Source organism: Heptranchias perlo, chromosome 19, assembly GCF_035084215.1.
Source record: "Heptranchias perlo isolate sHepPer1 chromosome 19, sHepPer1.hap1, whole genome shotgun sequence".
NCBI lineage: Eukaryota > Metazoa > Chordata > Chondrichthyes > Hexanchiformes > Hexanchidae > Heptranchias > Heptranchias perlo.
This window is the reverse complement of record NC_090343.1, coordinates 27,145,878-27,168,388: the sequence shown is the minus strand read 5'-3', so window position 1 is coordinate 27,168,388 and position 22,511 is coordinate 27,145,878. Positions and strand designations below refer to the sequence as shown.

Genomic DNA, 22,511 nt, shown 5'->3' with positions numbered 1-22,511 from the left:
TCGCTGGGAAACTGGCATTAGGCCTTCACTGCCACATTGGTAAACTAAGTACACTGCTTCATGTAGGCATACTTTCAGTTGGCTCTAGTAAAGATGGAACTGGTATTATATTTGGTAATTCTGCCTCTTTAAGTAATGCCATGGTGGAAGAGGGGAATGGTTGTGAGAAGTTCTCATCACCTTCTGAGAGGAGAGGAGAGAATGGGAGGGAGGAGAGGAGTGGGAGAGATCAGAGGGGAGGAAGGGAGAGGGTAAGGATGGAGAGGGACAAGGGCGGGGGGGGGGGAAATTGAGGAGCAAAGGGGTGTGCGGGCACCCATTTTTATCTCAGTTGTGGGGGGTGATTACTATTTCCCTAATGCTGTGTTTAGTTCAATCCGTAGACTGTGCTATGTTTGGGTTGTTATCAGTTGGTGGGAATTTTTTTTCACCCCCAAGTTCATTTTTGCAGCGTGGAGCACTTTTACTGCCTCGCAGTAGGCTTCAGTTTGATCCTCAGCAGCCTTTTCTGAATAGGGGAGGATTCATTTTTTTTCTGGGTTTTGCTCCAGATATCCAGGGCTGTCTTTTGCAATGCCACATTCGGCCGGGGCAAGCATGGCTTCCAGTCATTTCAGTCAAACACTTCCTTGGGGCATTTTACTACATTAAAGGCACAATATCAATATAAGTTGTTGTTGTTTCCCATTCTTTTCCAGTTCAATCATTTTATTGATTTTCTTAATATGCTCTGTGCTTTTTTAGATTGTGTTTTTTTGATTAAACTTTTGGATTTCTTTTTTACGTTTTAGGTAGCCCTGGCACATAACATCATATCTTGTAACATTATGTTCACAGCACTACCTGCAGGTGCAATACCTTTGGAATATTGCCACCATGTACCATTTTTATTAAATAACAGATAATTATAATGAGAAACTAAATTATTTTTAATAAACTAAATGTCAAGCATAAATTAAATATAAATTCATCAATCCATTTTAATATATAGTAAATTGGGAAGTAAACAGTAATTAAAATAGACAGTAAATGGCAGTCTATAGCGAGCTTATTCCATTTTCAACAAACTGACAGCTGGTGTAAATGTTGTCGGTTTTTAATCCAGACTGGACAGTTTTAACATTGACCACATGGTTTATTCATGACTGGCATGCATGTGAATCCCGGGCATTCAGCCATCTGAAATGGAACTGCCTTCTCACTCTGTCAGTATTGGGCTTCACTTGGTTTCACAGACAACCTTGACTGGAAAACTGGACCTTGATTAATTTGTTCTGTGTTCAGCCAATAAAAACAATCATGAATGACCAAGGCTTACTTAAGAGAATCCTTCACGTCACTAACTTTCTAACAGTCATGATATATGCAGATTATATAAAGGTTGTATAAAAGATTGTTAGACTGATTTTTTAAAAATGTTATCTTTTAACTCCATTTTAAAATATAATGGTCTCCTCCCATTTGGTTGCTCCCCGTTCCCTTCCTGTGCTACATAACCTTTTCAGATCTTGAGGACAAGAAAGTGTCCTGCTTCCAAGATGGCCACTAAAAAGTACACAGTGACTAAGTGAGGAAATATCTGGGCCCCAAAATTCTGATTGGGGCCAAGGTGTAAATGTGGTGGATCACCAGTTGGAAAACTGGAAAATGAGATGGAAGCCTGTTCTGCCACATTTTTCCCCTATTTGCACTGTACAAAGGTTTCCCAGTGGAGTAGTATGGATAAACCTTCCATCTTCTGCCTACGACAAGTAGGCACGTCTGGGGAATTCCTGGCCTGACAGCTGGCATTACTCCCTCTGGGGCCCCAGCAAAGGCCCAAAGACTACTGCAGCCAAAAAAAACCTTGAAAATGGTCCATTGATTCCAATTAGAGTTGAAGAGAAACTTACCTTATTTTTAGTTGGGCCTCTTCTCTGTTGCTGTCACATAGCACCGCCCTGACATTCTGGTTTGGGATGGATGCCACCAAAGCAACCTTACTGGCATGATGTACCCATCCCATATATGCTAATGACCCAGTCCCTGCAATTTGGGATGGGCTCTGTTTCTCTGCTTGTGCGGAAATAGATTCCACTCTGCCACTCGTCCGCTGGCGGGGCGACCTGAGCTAAACTTCAGGACTCTGGTCTCTGCTTATTGTCTGCCTCCGCTGACATAGCTAAGACAGGGAACCTATTATGTGGGAATCTCAATGCAAATCTGTTTTCTACTACTTGTTGACATAATGTCAATGTACTGTGCTAGCTTTTTAAACAATGAAATACATAAGCTTTCCTTCTGATACTGAAATGATCTTAAGGCCTAACACAAAAGTGCATGGAATGGGCTCTATATCACAGAACTAGGTATTCAAATGTTGGAAATAAATTAAATCCTTGTTCCGATTCAATTTTCTCTTTTTCTTATCTGTTGTAACTGGAAATTAGAGTTTCAGAAACTTTAGAAATAAACTAAGTGTAGTGAAACCTGCCTTATACAAATAGTACTATGTGTACGGCTGCTAATCAGTTATTTTTGCAGCAATTAAAGTGGTAGTGCCTAGAATGAAAGGGACTGCATTGCTCCACCAAACTACTTTCCCTCCATTTATACACCTGAAGCCCAATAATGTGGACAGCTCTCCCTTTCCTCAGGCCTCACATTGTGGCACATGCTGACTCAGAAATTCCTGTGTTATGTGGCTCTTCAGATGCTGTCTTCTCAAAAAAGGCACTTTTTTCTCTCCATTATCTTCTGCAGCAGGACCTGCAAAGTTGAATCTTGGAAAGTTGTTTGCCATCTTGGTCTTGCAGCAGCTTTTTTTATCCTTCAGTTGCAGTACAGCTTTAAAGTGACCAGCAGCTCTAGTAGTAGATGGAGCACCGATTTGCTTCTACTATTTTGAGTTTGTATTTCTTCTTGCAGAACCTTAAAATTGATGTTAACCAAACACTTCAGATTTCTTCCATTTACTATGGGTATCTTCATATTATGTAAGAAACAGTGGTTTGAAACTTCTAGAAATTCTATCACATTTGGTGCAATTGGCTCATTGCTAAATCACATTGATTAATTTATATATTTCCTTCAAATAAAATATAATTGAATTTTTATGAGGCATATAAAATTGTATCATATGTGTAACAAAATATTGCCATTAGATTATTTTCCTTATGTAATCATTTTATAAAATGTACCAAAGCTATCTGTAACTTTCTATAGTTACAGGACAAAATATATATAATCAAGCCCATTCTAGATGAACTCACTGATGTACCCTACGCGCACTTCCACGTGATTTCCTTTTAGGACAGATGTTTCACAAGGCCTTAACAAGTACATTTTTTCCCATCGGTTCCTTTCCTCAGTTTTAATTTGTTGCTGTTTTACTGTGAACCAATCAACGAAATATGGTGAAAGTGTGACAGCGATGAGAGCCAGATTCAAAATAATGATAGTGGATAAAAAGTTCACTCCCGCTTTCTGATGGTGTTGGTCAGCTGTTCACACATGTCTACTTTCATTTAAATTAATGACCAGAGGAAAATATGTCCCCAGAGGCCAACTTATGCATCGTATTATGAAAAACAACCTAGCAGCATAAAGGATGTGCTGATGATCACACAAATTCACTACTGCATTAGAAAGTACCTCTTCTAGAAGAAATATTCTAGTTTATACCATTGCTGTTACGGTGTGTTAAGAATTTCCAGTGGCTTCAGATATGGGACATACTGCAGAATCCTATTGCTGGCAACTGTGATAATGAAAAAATTGTGGAGGTGACGATTGTGAAGATTAGTGAATTATAACTGTTCTGAAAGTCAGTGCTGTGGAATACCACAGATGGGTGCTTTGACCTTTCTTTAATGCAATTACTGATCATGATTAAAACACTTGAAGCATTTTAAATATAGGGTTTGGGATTAGATTATAAAAATTAAAAGTTAATTTATATTTCACGAGGGACTGTTGCCATCAATACCCGGTTTGTAAATCAGTTACAAAGTAATTTAATTAACTTTAACATTTGACAGTGCTACCTTGTAATGAAGAAGTGTGATTGGTTTTGAAATTAGATAATTTGAAGAATACCATCTTTGCATCTTCCCTGAGATGGAATACCTTGCTTTGGTGTAATATTCCGAGGTTCTATTGAAAACTGACATACTTAATTCAACTGAAGCAAGTGAGTTGAATGACAGACTGGAACTTGAATTTGTAACTGTCTTGCTATCAAGATGCTAACGTCTTCAATTGCTGGGGCCAATTATCTTCTTCCACAATCGCCCCATCATACAATCTAAGACTTACCTGAACACTTACCTTTTTACATCCTCTTCCTTGCCCTGCTCCCATCTGACTGAGACCAGCCTGTCAATCAGGCCGGCTGGTCGGACGACAAATCGACCAAAAAAAATAAAAGACATCCTTACGTCAAAATTGTAAGGACGTCCGGGAAACCCGTACTTCCAGGTTTGCCATTAGCAATTCAAACCCTCCCCCCACCCCCCCCCTCCCCCTCGCTTCCCCACTTCCCAGCTCCAGGTCAAAATTCTGGCCTTTGAGTTGACACTTAGGTGAGAAATGAATTGAAGGCAATTATTGTGTTTGGCATTAAATTCATCACTTTTATCAGTTTTGGCACTTTGATCTGCAGTGTCCTTTCAAAGCGGCTTCTGAATCTGCATTGTCAGTACATCATTGATATAGAAGTTGGCTGAATGGTTTCAATATTCTTTAATGCAGGATTAAGGGAGTGGTGAAGAAGGTAACAAGGACTGTTAATGCAGAGGGGCTTTGTGTAACTTTTCAGGGGAGGGGAATGAGCAGATCAGCGGAGGTGCTGTACTTTCAACTGATCCTTGGTATCTCTGGCCGCAAGGCATTGTGCTGGCCCTCCTTCTTCTGCTCCTGTTTGTTTTGCCATGCTGTTCAACATGTAGCATACTACAATGATGCAGGAAACTTTGTCTGTGGCATATTGTAGGGAGCCTCCATCCTATCCAGGCACTCGAACCTCTGCTTCAAGAGCCCTATAGTGTGCTCCGTAATGTTTCTGGTTGTCCAAGTACAATTACCTGCAGGTGAGTGCCCCTTTAAATGGTGCTTTCAGTGCTAGACCAATCCCGCTGGGTTTTATTGGCGGGTTGGGTACTGGGCAAGACTGCCTCAATTTTGTGTTAATATTATGTTGGGATCCTAATAATGTCATGGGACCCTTTTGCATGTACTGATGAGGTGCCCCGAGTCTGGTAGGCGTCTCGGCCAACTGAAAAAAACGGCACGCTTTAAAATGCAACTCAGCAGGAATAGTGGCGTTAGTACTTTGTCCAGCCATCCCATTGGGTTAAAATTGCCCCTTAAATATTTCTGGCTATAAAGTGTTCAGGAGAGATATAAAAGAAAAAAGGGGAGAAGGGGTGGCTTGTCAATTAAGGACATGATTACAGCCATAGAAAGGAAAGTTCTTATTGATGGTAATGTGCAGACAGATTGGCCTGGAATTTTTTCAGCAATACTGCACAAAATTAGGTAGTGCAGTAGAGCAGGGAAAATGGTACAGGAAAGCCTGCTGTTGGATGTCTGTCTATAAAAACAGTGGACTTTTTCCTCCTCCCTCCCAGTAGGGATCGCACATCCTACCTGTTGACCACCCTGCTGCATTTAAATGACAGCAGGGGAGCTCAGCTATGGAAATAACCTGATTTCTTTGCCTTACTGCCATGGTACCACTGACCCCAAGAAAGAACAGAAGATGGATGGCTTTAATTGCTTAAGCAGTGGCACAAAGATTGTTGAAGGTACCGAAAGAGAGAGAGGACCTGCTAATGGTCACCTCTCCGTCTCCAATGCAATCTCCATGCCAGCGTGATACAGTGATGTAGGCTGTTCATGAGCCTTTTGAACATAATTTGTTGCTTATCTTCAGGTGCCTTTTAACTTCATCTTCTCTCCCGTCTGGTGCTTCAGCAAATGTCCCACTGCCGCACTGCTGGATTTATACAATGGCAGTGATGGGTTCCCTCTGTAGAGCGGGGATCCCGCCAAAAGCCTACTCTGCATGCATAATTAATCTTGACCCAGGGTCATGGCAAGGTTGTGTTGACGGGTGGAATTTCGAACCCGACCCACCTCCAGCGGCTAAACAGTCCCAGAGGAAAATCTAGCTCAGTCTGCCTGAATTGAGTTTAGAAACATTAAGGAATCTGTTACCCTATTGGGAGTACATTATAGTGGTGATTCCCCAGTGTTGTGCTCATGGTATGAATTGCAGAATTGGGCAGGTAGGCAAGAGTGCCCACAATGGTGCCACGCTGCAGCTTCAGTGCTCGTGAGAGTTTTTGAGGCCACCATGAGAGCATTTGTGAACCTGAATATGGTCAGAAATTAATAATGCAAAATAGTTCCATGAAGAATTCCCCATGTTTTCTGATGTCTTTGCTCACCTATTTAAAATTGGAACTTGATGGCTTCCATACAGTTTGTTTGAGAGTGTCCATCCTTAAAGCTGGAATTAACTATTACTTTGAAAGTTGGACTTTGTTGCCTCTTTTGATTTGCCATATGTTTTCTACATTATTGATTTTCCAACAATGTTTTTTCTACTATTTGCTGCTGATAGTTCCCAGTGCTTGCGGGAGTGTAGGATGTATGTTATCTACTTCCTAGTCCCATGTTTCTTCGAAGTGTTACTTCTGTGAAAGTTTGGTGGCAGACTGCTGCTCCGCAGTGGGGATTTCGTGACTTGGCTGTGACGAATCCCCTCTTTCCACTGGATCACGAGATTGCCCTAGTGCTGGCCGGCTCCAAGTGGCACGGCTGGATTGGGTCACAACTCTGAAAGGTATATGCCTTATCTATGCTGCTTCCTGACATGCACCTTGCAGATGACTAGGATCTTTGTGGCAAACATCCTTGGGCACCATTAAGGAATGTAGTGGTTATTACAACATGGAGCGCATTACCAAAAGTAGCTATTGAGGCAGAGTCTCAAACGTCATTATAAGGGAATTGGATAAGTATTTCAAAGGAAGAATATAAAAGTATATGGGGAAAGGGCAGGGAAATGGAATTGGAGCAAATAGTTCCTGTTGAAGAGCTAGCACTGGCACAGGTATGATGAGCCAAGTGACCTCCTTTTGTGCTGTAAATTCTACGATTCTACCTGTATCTACTTTTTCTCTAAAATTAGCAAACAAAGTAAAGCATCCCTTACTCACTAAACAAAAATAATCAAAATTGTAGTTTGTCTATATTGCTTTTGATTTTTAAAAATATAATTAAAAATATAAATGAGTGCACAAAAGTCTAAGAGCCGACTTAGTAATCTTAAATGTGTGTTCTGTGCAGAGATAGCATAGTTTTTGTGAAGTAATATTTACTCCATGCTAGGACAAGTTTTTTTTTCTGTTGAAAATATTGGTTACAGAATACTCCCTTTGAAATTCTAGGTAGTTTTTCAAGGAACAGTGTATATTCTTCATTGCTGCTGATAATGCTCCAGAGAGCTATGTAAATATATGACTATGGAATAGATATAACTGCATATTGTATACTCCCATACTGAAAATTGTACAAGCTCAGTTGTCTTAAATTTCTTGTTGGTAGAATGATTATTCAATTGGCAATAGTAGTAAAATCAGACTACTGCTGGCTTCTGTTCATTGCTTTGCTTTCAAGCCCTGCTAGTAGGGGACTACTGTTGAGTTTTAAGGAATTTAATAACAACTAACCACCCAGGCTTTTCTTTAAATTCATGTTTGGGATGTGGGCTTCACTAGAAAGGCAGGTATATATTACCCATCCCTAGTTGCCTTGAGGAGGTGATGGAGGGCCTTCTAGTAGTTTGATACAACTTGTTAGGCCATTTCAGAGGGCCTTTGGTGTGGGACTGGAGTCACATATAGGTCAGACTGGGTAAGGATTGCCACGGAATAGTTGAGGTAGAGACCGCTGCATCTTTCAAGGGAAAATTGGTTAAATATTTGAAGCAGAATAAGATACGGGATTATGGAGAGAAAATGAGGCAGTATGATCACTTTTGCAATGCTCAAAAACAGCCGGCATGGATGATATGGGCTAAATGGCTTCCTTCTGTGCTGGTTCTATGGAGCAGCTCTACTTTATTTCATTAATTGAATGCATATTCTGTAGAATAGTTATAAAATCCCAGATGTTGTCACGGAAGATATCCATCATGGACAGTTATCTATGTAACACTCCACTTCCAGTGAAATCTTGAAATTCTGAACCAGTGATATGATGAATGGAGTAAGTGGGCAATGGGCAACATTTTTCACTCATGACATCATTGGAGTGAACTTCATTATTTAATTGCACAAATGTTCTACACAGGGACTATTTTTCAAGGTGGTTTCTAACCTGCAATTTTAAATAACAAACATAGAAACATAGCAAATAGGAGCAGGAGTAGGCCATTCAGCCTTTCGAGCCTGCTCCGCCATTCAATATGATCATGGCTGATACTCTATCTCAATACCATATTCCCGCTCTCTCCCCATACTCCTTGATGCCTTTAGTGTCTAGAAATCTATCTAGCTCCTTCTTAAATATATTCAGTGACTTGGCCTCCACTGCCTTCTGTGGTAGAGAATTCCACAGGTTCACCACCCTCCGAGTGAAGAAATTTCTTCTCATCTCAGTGCTAAATGTCCTACTCCATATCCTGAGACTGTGACCCCTCGTTCTAGACCCCCCCAGCCAGGGGAAACATCCTCCCTGCATCCAGTCTGTCTAACCCTGTCAGAATTTTATATGTTTCAATGAGACTCCCCTCTCATTCTTCTAAACTCGAGTGAATACAGGCCGAGTCGACTCAATATCCCCTCATGCGACAGTCCTGCCATCCCAGGAATCAGTCTGGTGAACCTTCACTGCCCTCCCTCTATGGCAAGTATATCCTTTCTTAGGTAAGGAGACCAAAACTGCACACAATACTCCAGGTGTGGTCTCACCGAGGCCCTGTATAATTGCAGTAAGACATCCTTGCTCCTGTACTCAAATCCTCTTGCAATGAAGGCCAACATACCATTTGCCTTCCTAACTGCTTGCTGCACCTGCATGTTTGCTTTTAGTGACTGGTGTACAAGGACACCCAGATCCCTTTGTACATCAACATTTCCCAATCTATCACCATTTAAATAATACTCTGCCTTTCTGTTTTTCCTTCTGAAGTGGATAACTTCACATTTATCCACATTATACTGCATCTGCCAAGTGTTTGCCCACTCACTCAACTTGTCTAAATTGCCTTGAAGCCTCTTTGCGTCGACAAGGAGTGACCGAAAGACACCAGTGACTGTATGCTAGTGCTGGGTATGGCAACTTAGTGAATATGTACTTGAATTAGACACCCAGAGGTTGTTAATTCAAATCCCACCATGGCAAGTTGTGAAATTGAATTCAATAAATTGCATTGTTTATGAGCTGCATATTCAAAGTTCAAATACAAGTTTAACCCTGTGGACCCACCATCCACCTGGCAAGGTACACATATAGACTGGTTGCATCTATTCTTCAACATTATCCACAGCAATCATCTCCTGTGACTGAGGGTGTTCAGTCAGTTGTGGGGCAAAAGGACCAACCATCCAGTTGATGGTTGAGACAATGACCATGAAAGCTATTGGATTGTCATAAAAGACACTACTGGTTCACTATATCCCTTCCCACGCGACATGGTTCACTTTTAATGACCTCAGAACACCAAGGATGCGCAATAAATACTACCTTGGCAATGTTGCCCACATTCCAAGAACAAATAATGGAAGTAATTTTCAGAGGATGCACTTGTGGCGGGGAATCTTGTGTATTCAAATACTGCAGATATACAGAATTTTGGTCCGTGGCAATTGTGACAATTCTCCAATGTGTGCTGGTAGCGGGTGAGTTTTCCTACCCCTAATACTGTAACATTTAGGAATATTTAACAAATTGGTACAATACAGTTCCATTTTAATGTAGATTTATCATTGATTAATCTTTGTTAGTGGTCACATTAAGCTTTTTTGGTGAAAAGGCAATGAGCAGGGTTGCTTGTTACTGTACTGAACTAACGTAGAGCAGTCTCCACATCCTGAAATTGTACTAAATAGCTGCAATAACTCAATTATTCTTTTCCAGGTCCTGAATATCAGAAGAGAAGACTGCTGCAGGAACTGTTAGAGAATGGAGATAATGTGGAAATTACAGACCAGGAACCTCCATCAATAGAAGAACCTCCACCCACCCCTCCAGAGAGTCCTGGACTCCATGAGAAAGCCACAACCCCACTTGAGTCATCTCCTGCCGGCACTCCTTCACCAAGTCCTATGGAGACACCGCCAGAAGTCAGAAAGGTTAGAGAATTAAATCCCATAGAGGACTCCAGCTACTTGAGTCCTGGCAATTGGAACGGGGAGCAAAATAAGAGTAAAAGCTGCACAAGTAGCCGGTCCAACAGTCATCCTGGAACACCTTCTGGATTACTGACCGTGCAGTTCGAGAACAGGTCAGCTGCCAACAACCGAAATCCATCTAGGACCTCCAGTCATCAAAGCAACAGAAGAACACCAACAAAACTGGAGGAGCAACTACAGAACAACTATGATTTGGACATAAAGCCTCTAGAAAGGATTGAAAGTAAGCCCAGTACAAATCAAAAGAGCAAGTCAAAAGAGCCTATCCCACCCCACCAGCTGCATGACGCTAAGTTCCACGAAAACTATCACAGTTACGCTGTGCGGCAGCAAGTAGGACCCCCTCCTTTAGATTTAATGGATGATGAAGCTCCCATCCCACCAGTACCAGTCAAAAAAGAAGCAATCCCAGCAAAACTTACAACACCAGAGCCAAAACCAGAGGTCAAAGTAAAAGAACCAGAACCAGAACCAAAGCTAGAGCCTCACGTGCAAGTAACTGCACCACGTCCCAAACAGGAAAAACAGCCACAACCCCAGCCAGAATCCAGACCTCAGCCCAAGCCTGAGCCCAAGCCTGGGCCTAAACCAGTGTCAAAATCAGTATCACAACCTGAAGCAGAAGGGAAGGAGGTGGTACAGTTTGATCAGGTGAGTATATCATTAGGGTGCAGAGATGATGCATGGATTTATAAACTGACATTTTACACAAACAATTATCTTCTATGACACAATGTAGATTTTAGCACAGCCAGATAATATTCCACTTTATAAATATCCTCCTAGTACATTTTTACATTGTTGCCATTAAAATCCTGACATGTTATGGGATCAAGGCCACATATGGTGCTATTAGTAGTTTGATATATTTAAGTGTTGTGTTAAATGATGGATCAGAACTCTTACTATGTTAGGGCAGAAGCCACTATCCCCTGTATTTTCCACCATGCATAAAAGTGTGAGAAAGTTTTCTTGTGTCTGATTTGGAGAGTTCAGGGCACAGTAGGTGCACCACTGTGCCAACTAATTACCACAAGACAAGAAAATAGAGTAGACTTCAAAATGTATAATACATTTCTGTTTAGGGAAACTAATCCCTGGGGGACTTTAGGTTCTTTCTGGATGAATGAGCTAAGATGGCCAGAATAGTCTTTCCTATCTATATCCATTTGTCGGTACTCTGATGATAGTTTCCTTGAATTCACAGAGAAGTAGTGCTTAAAGAGGCTGCAAGTGACTTAAAGATGTTGTGATTGAACTCTGCAGTATGTTGCAACCAGGCCTACTGGACAGCCTACCACCAGGACTGTTCCATCAGAATAACTAAAAGTAAACACAGCCTTCATTTTTCTGTCTTCTTCCGTGAACAAACCTTCACTATGCAGTCAACTGTTGCCACAGAGATGTGACTGAAGCTTTGTAAAATGGGATAACTGATATATTAACCTCAGCTGCAACTACCATCAGAAGCAACAGAGAAGGTGAAATTCTATGGACTAGCCCATTTCCTCAAGATGTCATACGAAAGTCCAGTGATATGCATTAACTGCAAGGGGTTCTGCTCCATCAATGTCCATATGGTATCTGATGTACATCTAACATTTTTGCAAGTCAATTATCATCTTTCTGGAAAAGGCATGATTTTTAAAATTATAATGCGGTCAAACATGTCTGTTGTATTTGAGGGCAAGGGAACAGCTGATCAAATATCATATAAACAATGATGGAGTAGATGGGGGATATTCAGTGCAACCCTATGCTATGGTTCATTTCATTCCCGATTACATGAAAATTGTGTTAACTTGTCTTTTAGGTCACAAATAGGAAAACTGTGGGCGATGATTTTCTCTCTGCTCTATAGGACTGGGTGTCATAAAGTGGAGAGCTGCAATTGAATTTCTGGAAAACTGCGAATGTGCTTTTAAAAAATCAGCTTTTATGTATAATTAAATCATGAATCGGTTTATAAGGAATGCGTTTACAATTTCACTATGATGACTATTCTTCCCTTCCCCACCCCCCCCCCCATATAACTTGAATGTCCTAGAAATAAATTAGTTCCCCCCAACATTCCTGATCTTTTGCTTCCTTTAATTATATACAGTAGTATTTTTAAAAAATTATATATTTCTCTTCAGTTTTGTAGGAATTTTTCAACTTTTAAAAATTTATTCTCTGAATGTGGGTGTCACTGGCAAGGCCAGCATTTGTTGCTTATCCCTTCTTCTAGGTTCCACTACCTGTCACCTGAGGGACAGGATTGCAGAAAATGGTTGGCTCCTCATACTGCACAAAGGGTCATGGGATTGAGTTGACCCTCATTACATGGCAGCTAGCTGCATCTTTGGATGAGTGCTCCTGAGCAGTTTGGTCTCACCTCCCATGTTCCACTGGCATGGTACTCTGAGGGGGACAGCTGGGGGCGTGGCATATGTTGCTGTCTTGAGGGATGGCAGTATCATGCATCTGTGACTCCAGGGTGGCTTAATCCTCATTCTCTTCACCATAATCATCATCTTCCTATGCTGCCCATTGCTGTGGTAGATCTTTAGGAAAAGAGGGTAGAAAGCAAGAATAGGTGAGTATCACCTCTTTCGACTAAGGAGACAGAAGGGCATGAAAGGTTCTGTCTGTGTGGTCCTTCAAAAAGATGTCATAACGACATTGCAGGTGCTCAGCTAGTTACCTGGTGCTGCCAACCTCAGTATCTGTCATAGCAGGAGCTGAGTACCTCCCTATGTCTTGCCTGGCCTTGTTCTTGAGGAGGTGAGGGGTTTAAAGATAAGAAAGTCCCCTCCATTGGCCAGCCTTTGGTAGACATTATACGCCAATTTCTCATGCAAAGAGATAAGAGGGTAAGGAATGGCAGTTATGGAGTGTGTGACAAGTGGCATGGGAGTGGTTAAGTAAGAGATGTGGGGTATGAGGGTGTTAAAGTGGAGGAAGGGGTTTTGGGGTTGTGCAAAGCAGTTGTATGTTTGGGGAGCTGTGCAGCCATAGTGTAGGATAGGGAGTTGGAAGTGCCCTTAACCAGAGAGCATTGTGAAAGGTTAGTTGAAGTGTTTCTTTAAGAAAGCGATGAGTGTGCTGGTGCCCAAGATGGGCAAGGAAGAAAAGGGAGAGGGGTGCAGTGAGTTGCATTGCCTGTCCTGAGGATGTGGAACTTCTTGCTACACTGTTCTGCAGTCCTGGAGTGAGGAAGTCTTTTTGCTTTGTCTTCAATGCCTCCCAAAAGGGCATGGAGGTCTGAGGGAGTGAAGCTGTGCAACATCACTGTTCTTAAGTGAAGCAACAAGTACAGCTTTTCTTTCCGTTCGTCAGCAGCCACTAATAATTTTTGAGAAAGTTGATTATTTTTTTTCTGCTCGTATTGATTCAGTGATAGATTCCTATTAGCACTGTGACTCATTTATGAAAGGCCAAAACCAGCCTATGAATTTAATATTAAATAAATCTTATTTAATTTCCATATAGCAGCCAGGAGCGAGGATAAAGGCAGTTTGCCTAACAATGGGGATATAAAACAATCCCTGTGCTTCATAATCCACAATAAAACAAAATAAGATATAATTAAACAGTATTAAAATTAGTCTATTAGCAGCCCACACAAGTTTCATGAAACAAAGCTATGGTATCATGGACAATGAAGGATGATTTTTACACCCACTTGTATGATAAACCATAACTCGCTTGTCACTTTCTGTCACCAACCTAACATTTGGTGAAGTTGTGCTTAATTTTGTGACACAATCACAGCAGACAAAGAATACTGGCAGTTTGAGAAGAGATTCAAAAATAAATCTATAATTCCATATCTATATATGTTTCTTTTGTGCTATAGTGATCACCTGATCTTCTACAACACTATCTGGCAATTTATTGTCCAAAATTGGTTATGTGACCTTTCAACTTTTCATGCTGCTTTTAAGCATTTTCACTGGCCAATTGTGATCACTTAGTCATTGTATTAATGTCACTTTCTAGCAATCTTATTGCCTGCAACTAATCATGTGACCGATCTGATTGCTATTTGATTGATAAAGTTCTGGACACATGCTGGTATAGCCACGCCAAAGTAGAGACTGGGATTCTGTGGGTTTCTGCTTATTTTTGGTAACAATACAACTGTTTCCATGGTAAGCATTGCTCATTGTTTTTGAGCACGTGATTGTTCTGTTGAAATATTTTCACTGAATAATCTCATCTTTTCATTGGACTGTGGTACCTGTTGCTCATTAGTCCCTGGTAGTCACATTACCATGACACCCAATGACTGAGTAACATCATATAGCAACTTGCCTCCAAAAATATGTTGCCACGGCCTTAAATGGAAATTAATTTGGAAGGAGGGTGTTCAACAATCTCATCCCATTTATTATAATGCCGGATCAGTCCCTGGTAACCATGTGAGCGTTGCTGTGGTAACACTGCTCAGTGTTTCTTGAGCACTTATATTACAAAATGAATCGAGTAGAAGCACATAAGCAACAGAATAGCAGGAAAGATATACAGTTTAAAAAATTGCATGGGACCATCATCCCTTGAGATCAATTAGTTGCAATATAAAAAACAAGCTAGTGACACAAATGATTTCAGGCAGGAATCAAAAAGAAACATGTAATTAAACATTATTTAGATGAGAATGTAAAAGAACTGCCTGGTCAGAAGGTAGTACGCTGTTGCAAAACAGTGTTGTCTAATATGTTAGCCACTAGCCACATGTGGCTAATTGGGAATTTAGGTGTGGCCAATTGCACTTTTAATTAGTAAATAATAAAATGAGTAATAGACCCATTGTTGGTCAAGTGATTGCAGTGCTCATATTTGCATGCCAATGCATTGTATTTTACCCTTTCACTGCATTCGTTGGTAAATTGGTAAGATGAAAAACAGAGTATTTTATGATCATTGTGTGTGCTTTGCTTCCTTGGTTACTGCTTATTGGTTATCTATTAAAATAGTGTGTAACATAGGTGATAACTAATATTAGTGCATGTGGCTAAAACAGTGTTGCCATAACCACGCCAGTGGCTAGTCAGCAATTTTTATAGGACATTTTTACAACATTGTTGTAAAAGGAAAATTATTTTAAGTCAGTTCTGGATATGTCGCTGAAGTCAGTGTAATGCTAGAGTTGCATCCAGTATTCCCATGTAATTTAGTCTCATTCCAGCATGCTGTCGCACTTTGAAAATTCATTTGTAAAGAACTAACAAATACTCAAACAAGGTTCACAAATACAGTCTTGTGAGATTTTCAGAATTATGTTCTTTAAAATACACATGAAGACGCTCTATCTATTCCTGCCTATTTTTTACTAATATCTTTAGGGGCCCATATTCTTGAGGGCCTTGCACCAGGCACAGTGTACTCAGTGAGCTTGCACCTGTCCAGGCCTTGGAATGCCCGAATTTGGTGAGCCAGATCATTATTATGGTTTATTATATCCACCGTGTAGGCCTGTCCTTGGCAGGGTTTTATGCCAGGAAGTGGGGGAGGAAAGTCGACTGCAGCTGCAGCGAGATACTGAGAATTTGTTTAGAAACGCCAAGGGTAGACTTTCTTGTCCTGGTGCTAAACCACAACTTTGTCATTGCCTCCCTCATGAAGTGGAGCTTGTGAAGGCATTTTGCCTTGGACATGCTCAGGTACCTGGATCTATGGACACAACTGTGTGTATGATTGGATAAGGGCAGACCTTCTCTGATGCACTGGAACCTGATTTGCATCCTTCATTTCATCCTCTTCTCCAAATAATACAAAAAGAGAAGACTGATTCAACTTTCCGTCTCTAGAATGTTGATTGTAACAATGATAAATCTTGCTCGCAAAAGTTTGGGATAAAAGCCTCCAAAAATAAATAAGTCCACTCCCTTCCCAAATCTACACCCACCTGTAAGGCTTCTGTTTGCTCAATATGCAGTACAGACTCTCTATGTAGAGACACACACCATTTACTCAAGTCCAGAGAACTTAAATACAAGTTGGCAGAGCCAAGGCTTAGGGAGATCTTGGCTATGTTTGGTGGTACTGATGGAGTTTAACCAATACACATCATGCAGCCTACCAGAACAGATCATTGGTAAGCTTTGTGTTGTTGTTTCTAGCTATAGCCACGATACCCATTTATGCTTTCGTTTTCAAATTACGTGGAGCTAACTGGGAAGAATCTCAGTCCCCGATGACCGATCTACCCCTCTAAAGTGGTGTTCTGCGGACTTGCCAGGTCAGATTACCAAATCTGCATGGAGGGTTGACTTGGTTCTAAGCTTCGATCGCCAGGCAGGTTATCCTGGAGCTATTCCAAATTCAAAAATACCCCATCTACATTTTCCTCCAGGAGAATAGTCACTAGTTAATCATTAGACAAGCATGGATTTGAGCCCTTGCTGGGTGGACAGAAGTGCTGGGAGCTCATGACGAGTGACATAGTGAGAAGCATAAAGTATGTGAGTGCAATGCCACCATCCTCCTGATCACAGCATGGACACACACCACACCCTGTTCAATGGTGGTTACCTCAATCCATGTTAACCCCATCCTATAGGAGATGTATACTATTAGTAGAATGTAAACTATTATATTTAGTGGCATCAAGTCATTAAAGTAAACAGTGGAATTATTTTCACAGTGTTTGCAGTAGGTATTTTTTGAAAGTACATTATACTTGTGTTGAAAGCTATTTAAAATGCAGCATTACTTTAACTGATATCATATGTGGTTTAAAAATCTTCTAAGAGTAGCATTGCATTGAATCCCTCTCATCTCCATTGAACAAAGTGGTCATGGGTCTTTTCAAAAATATTTTAATATTTTTTTAAAGAAATTTAGCCTGTGATGTGATATATCTGCTGCCTCAGAAAATGTCATTGCAAGCATGTCAGACTGTTATTAATCCTATAGGAGGATGTATAAAATGGAAGACATCCATTCCAGATTTCTGAATTGCTTTTCTCATTACAGAATTCATGTTGATAGGAAATAAACATTTTTAAATACACTTCTAAAAATTATTGGAAAAATTCCAAAGACACTTGTGAAATTTATAAATTAAAAATAATATTTGCATCTGCTTGAAATAATTAGTGAAAAAATGTTACAGTCTAGAAGCTGTAGCTTTAGTTGTGTGCTAAAACCAGGATGTTTACAAATGATGTGTATTTATTTCAGGGACCTAACACCATTATGATTGCCATGGTCATTCTACTGAACATTGGCCTAGCCATCTTGTTTGTGCATTTCCTCACATGACTTATTTCTGAGGTAAGAAGCAAATTTTACTCAGTTAACTAAGCACCACAGAATTTCTGATCGTAAAAATTACTAATTTAATACAATAGTAAAAATAAAAATATAAACCAAAGATTTTCTTATAACAGTACTTTTAGAATTTTATACATAAAACAAGAGTGACGTCACTCAAATTCTTTGCGCTCATTGCAGAAGCCCTTGTGCAACTTTCCCTGCTGAGAATAAGGAAGAAGACTTTTGGGAAGTTGTACATCCTGCAAGACTTGACACTCAGAGACACTGCAGAGTTTGATTACAGTGGCCCCTTTTGAAGAATTCCCTGATCTGTTTTCTGTCACCAGTTTGTGCCCTACTATTTTGAAAATGAGATACATTGAAAGATGTACATCTGACCTGAATTTATTTGTAGAAACTAACAGCTGCCTTACCTTTTGCCTGTGTTTATATTATACAGTACTAGCTGCCAAGGATTGTGCTTGAAAGCTTGAATTATTCTATTGTACAAAGGGAGGGGGGAGAAAAAGAGAGAAAAAAGATTCTTATGGTTCTATTTCATAAACAAAAAAGAAAAAGTTGAGTTAGTTCAGGGAGATCTTGCTCTCATATTTTTGTAGCTTGATGACTTTTTTGGTTAAACTGCGTAAAACGAAAAAGGTTTTCAATATGGATATTACTGTATGTATTTAACACTTAAATCTAAAAGATTTAGGGGTAGATTTTCGTCTGTTCACTGTTTCTGGTGGAAAAAGTAGAGTGGGTGTTCCCCATTTTATACACATCTTTTACCACTAAAAATAGTTAACAGAAGAAAATACTCCCTCAGAAATTGTCTTTTGGAAAAGAGAATATGGATGCTTTGCACTGCATTCATAGGGTTTTTTATATGTCATGTAGGGAAATATTGGTCTACTGTGAATTTTTAATACATTTTACTCTCTCTCTGTATTACTATCCTGATCAGATGAGTAAGAGAATTACGATTCATGTTTGTTGCATGTTTATCAATGAGCTGTTTTTAATCACATTTTAAAACTAATTATGCCATCCTACCATAATTATAAACAGTCAGTATGCATTTTCTAGCAATGCTGTAATAAGCTATGGTGAAAAGGGAAATGCACAAATCTGCTCTTAACATCATAATGTTGTCAGAATTAAATTGATTAAAAATTCAAGGAAGACCAACACTTCTTTGCAAAAAAAAATTAACACTTCTTTACATTTTGAAGTCCATATTAGTTTAAAAAAAATTGTATACCTACAGTTTGTAACCATATATTTTTGACAAGAATTTTTGGCACTTTGAGTAGTTGTACATCTTTAAGGTACAAATCATATACATTTTTTCTTCTTTCAGATATTTAAAAACCACCTAACAGTATTTTCTGCCAGTATAGTCAAAGTGCATTAGTCAGCTTAAACCAGCAACGTCACACAGCACTTGCTGCTAGATTGATTGCAGAGTAGTATTTTCCCTTTTTGTGCTAAAGTACAAAATGTTATGAGCTGTTTATCTTCCCTTTCTCTGCATGTGCGCACTTTGTAGAGTGTTAGCATAGATGGTTTTAAGCTTTGTTTTACATATAACAAGGTATGTATGCTTTTGTGTGGATATACATTCAGGACTGTTTTTGCCTTGTAAGATTTATATATAAAAAGATAAAATTACCTCAGAGACGCATGCTTCTCCAAAATTTTGATTGAAATGCTTATTTAGTATTTTCAGGTCTTATTACAATGTGAATAATTTCACCAGCCACACTAAACATTTATCTTCCAGATATTTATTAATTTCCATAAATAAGTGTTATTAAATACTGCCTTGTTGGGTATTACCACATTGAGGATTTTGTGGAATATAGTTAAGTAAAGCAAAATGTATTTATAACTTACAGCATATAATATTTAAGAAAAATTTCTTCATAAGTTGAATATCCAAGACAGTATATAGCATTCTCTGAGTGTGGTTTCTTTCACTGCCTCATGTTGAGATAATTAACTGAAGTGAAATGAATAGAAATTAATGTCACTGATCTGCAAGACAGTTGTTGCATTAAGCAGTTTTAACATCATAACTCAAGACAGATAAGCTTAGTTCAGTCACATTTATTATCAGAACCTTGAGGATTTGTGCCTTAAATTGCAGATATTTGTCATCACTTAAAAAATACTTCAGATAGTGAATTTTCATTTAAAATTGTTTTTTTTCATATAGTTGATGTTGTTTGAATTTAAAAGCTTCATATTGAATGAAGTGTATGATAATTTTATGACATAGGATCTAAAGATACAACAGATAACATGACAAAACCTGAAGTAATAGTATCCTGGAAAACACACTATCTGGTAAAGGTTATAAACTATAATGGACTGCAATGAACTCAGCGGACTCCAGAGCTCTGCAATGCATGGTACTTTCTAGAATATTTATTTTCTCAATTTTAAATAGTAGGACTGATTTTAACTTTTGGCATTGTTGCTGAAAATGGGCAGTAGGAGATTGGCTGCCTGTGATACAACCTGCCTAATTTCCATTGCTATTGACTCCAATGGCAAAGAAAATCGGGCGGGGAGTACAACGGGCGGCCGATCTGCCACTGCCCATTTTCTGCCGTCGCCGAAAGTTAAAATCAGATGTTTTATTGTTTAATTTGGTGACTCTTTCATTGTGTCATAATCAAAGAGCTTGAGAAAAGTTGGGGCCGATTTTTAACTCGCTGAAATTGGCATTAATGAGGTGGTAATGTCCTCAAAATTGTTTTGGTAGATTTACCGCCTCATTAACACTAATATGCCAACTGCCACGATTTTTAAAGGGCCTTCCCATGGGCGCCAAAGCACCTGCCAATTTCAGGCGGGAGACCTCTTTATTATGCAAATCGGGGTCTATGACGTAGTTAGGACCCCAATCGCAATTTTAAAGGACACATTGGGGGAGAATTCACTGCACATAGTCCACTCATGTGTCTTGCCATTGGGCAGCCTAACCGGTGGTCTGTAAAGGGACCGCTGCTGGCCATTCCAGGGGTGCTCCTCCCAGCTCCAGAAAAATACTGTAGACCGCTGCTGGCCTGGACTTCCACCCCTCCCACCTTCGCTTTGCTTCCCTTCTATTCTCACCCCTTCACTTTTCTCCGCCCCTCCCCCGCCTGCTCCCATCCCTTCGCTTTTCTTCCCCCCCCACTCCCACTCCCACCCCTTCGCCTTTCTTCCCCCCCCACCCCTTCGCCTTCCTTCCCCCCCCCCCCCCCCCCGCTCCCAACCCTTCGCTTTTCTTTCCCAACCCTTCGCTTCGTCCCCTCCCCCCCCCCCCCAACCCTTCGCTTCGCCTCCCCCCCTCCCCCCCCCCCAACCCTTCGCTTCGCCTCGTCCCCTCCCCCCCCCCCCCCCCCCAACCCTTCGCTTCGCCTCGTCCCCCCAACCCTTCGCTTCGCCTCGCCTCTCCCCACAGGCCAGCGCAGCATCTGTGCCACCTGCGATTTGTGCCACCCCAAAACCAGCAAGCTGCAGCAGGATACCCATTCAGGGTGTACAGCTCACTGGCGGTTTGAAAACCAGACCCGGGCCTTGAAATGCCTCGGGCCTCCTACCAGCAAAAACGGTGGGGGGGAATGGGGGGTCAGGGTGCACCACCGGCCACGTGGCTGGCAAGTTTAAAATCTACCCTTTTTGTTTCCTTTATTTTCTTGTTGAGAAGAATTTTTCAAATGATGCAAAGATTATACTTAAGTTTTAGACACATTTTAATGGCTCAATTTTAAAAAATCTGTTACTGCTAATTTTCCACACCCTCCGAAGTTGAAAATTACCCCGATAATTGTCAATCGAGGTGAAGTGGTAGAGATCTTTGCCAAGCCAACTGTAAATGTTGCTATGATTGATAAATACTGTGTGTAGCTTTTTTTTTAAAGCTAAAAACAAAGTTTCTGTACATGGAATCTAACTTTAAAATGCTTTTCTTTTAATGTGCAATTGAATGTATAACGTTGAAAAAGAAATCAGGATTTTTCTACAAGACCAATTATATCCTTTGCATTCAGCAATATGCAGAAGTAAGAGTAGACACAGGCTTTGTGGCTGACTGATAGAAAACTAAACAACTTAGAGTTTTAACCATAATTTTGTATACTTAAAAATGTCAAAGCAGTTTTGCTGGAATATTTAAAGAAAATATACTTACTGCCCTTTTGTGGGACCCACAATCAACTGCACTAATGCTTGAGGTAGTTGTGATTGAACATGTAAACTATTTTAACAGGCTGACAATCTTTGAGTTTCATTTTTGATCTGGTAGTTGAATTACAAAGATATTGGCCCAGACTTTGCTGTAGCCAGTCAACGAACGGTGCCCGATGATAGTTAGACTTGCCCTTACCCATTTAATCTCCATGATATTTTGTGCAGCAAGTTGCTGGAAGTATGAGATGGAAATGGCGCGCCGCCCTCTACAGGGCATCTGGGATTGGAGTGAACAGAGCAAGCAACTGTGTATCTCCTTAACCAATCAGATTGAAGGATTGTGAAATTAACAGCGCAAGGACTGAGAAGGAAGTGTAAGTTGGAGTGGGTGAATTCAATGTCAAATCAGGTACAGAAAGAGAAATAGAGAGGGAAAGATTGGATTAAGAGAGAGAAAAAACAGGACCCAGCAAAAGTTTTTTAAAAATTTAATTCACATTTTAAAAAAAATCCCTAACAACAATTAAAACCTGAGGGAGACTCCATACTTGTAATTAACACTTATCACATCATGAAAAGGGTACTTATACTAAAATGGACAAGTCCTAACCTTCTGTGGTGAGTTTAGTTCCTATCTACCGCACAAATACAGGAACTTCACGCCGTTCAATGCATTTC

At 40.2% G+C, this 22,511-nt stretch overlaps 1 protein-coding gene across 2 annotated transcripts in view; it reads left to right on the top strand.

The window, feature by feature from the left end:
* jph2 (junctophilin 2) overlaps positions 1–19,348 on the top strand; it is a 97,723-nt gene extending 78,375 nt beyond the window's left edge. The window contains exons 4-6 of one of the 2 annotated variants that reach the window (XM_068000541.1): positions 10,129–11,054; positions 17,574–17,666; positions 17,847–19,348. In XM_068000541.1, the coding sequence (XP_067856642.1) occupies positions 10,129–11,054; positions 17,574–17,654 (1,007 nt within the window). In that variant the 3' untranslated portion in view covers positions 17,655–17,666; positions 17,847–19,348. Of the gene's footprint in view, positions 1–10,128; positions 11,055–11,610; positions 12,474–17,573; positions 17,667–17,846 lie in introns of those variants that run through there. The other variant, XM_068000543.1, reaches the window with a different exon arrangement.
* The last annotated feature ends 3,163 nt before the right edge of the window (positions 19,349–22,511 follow it).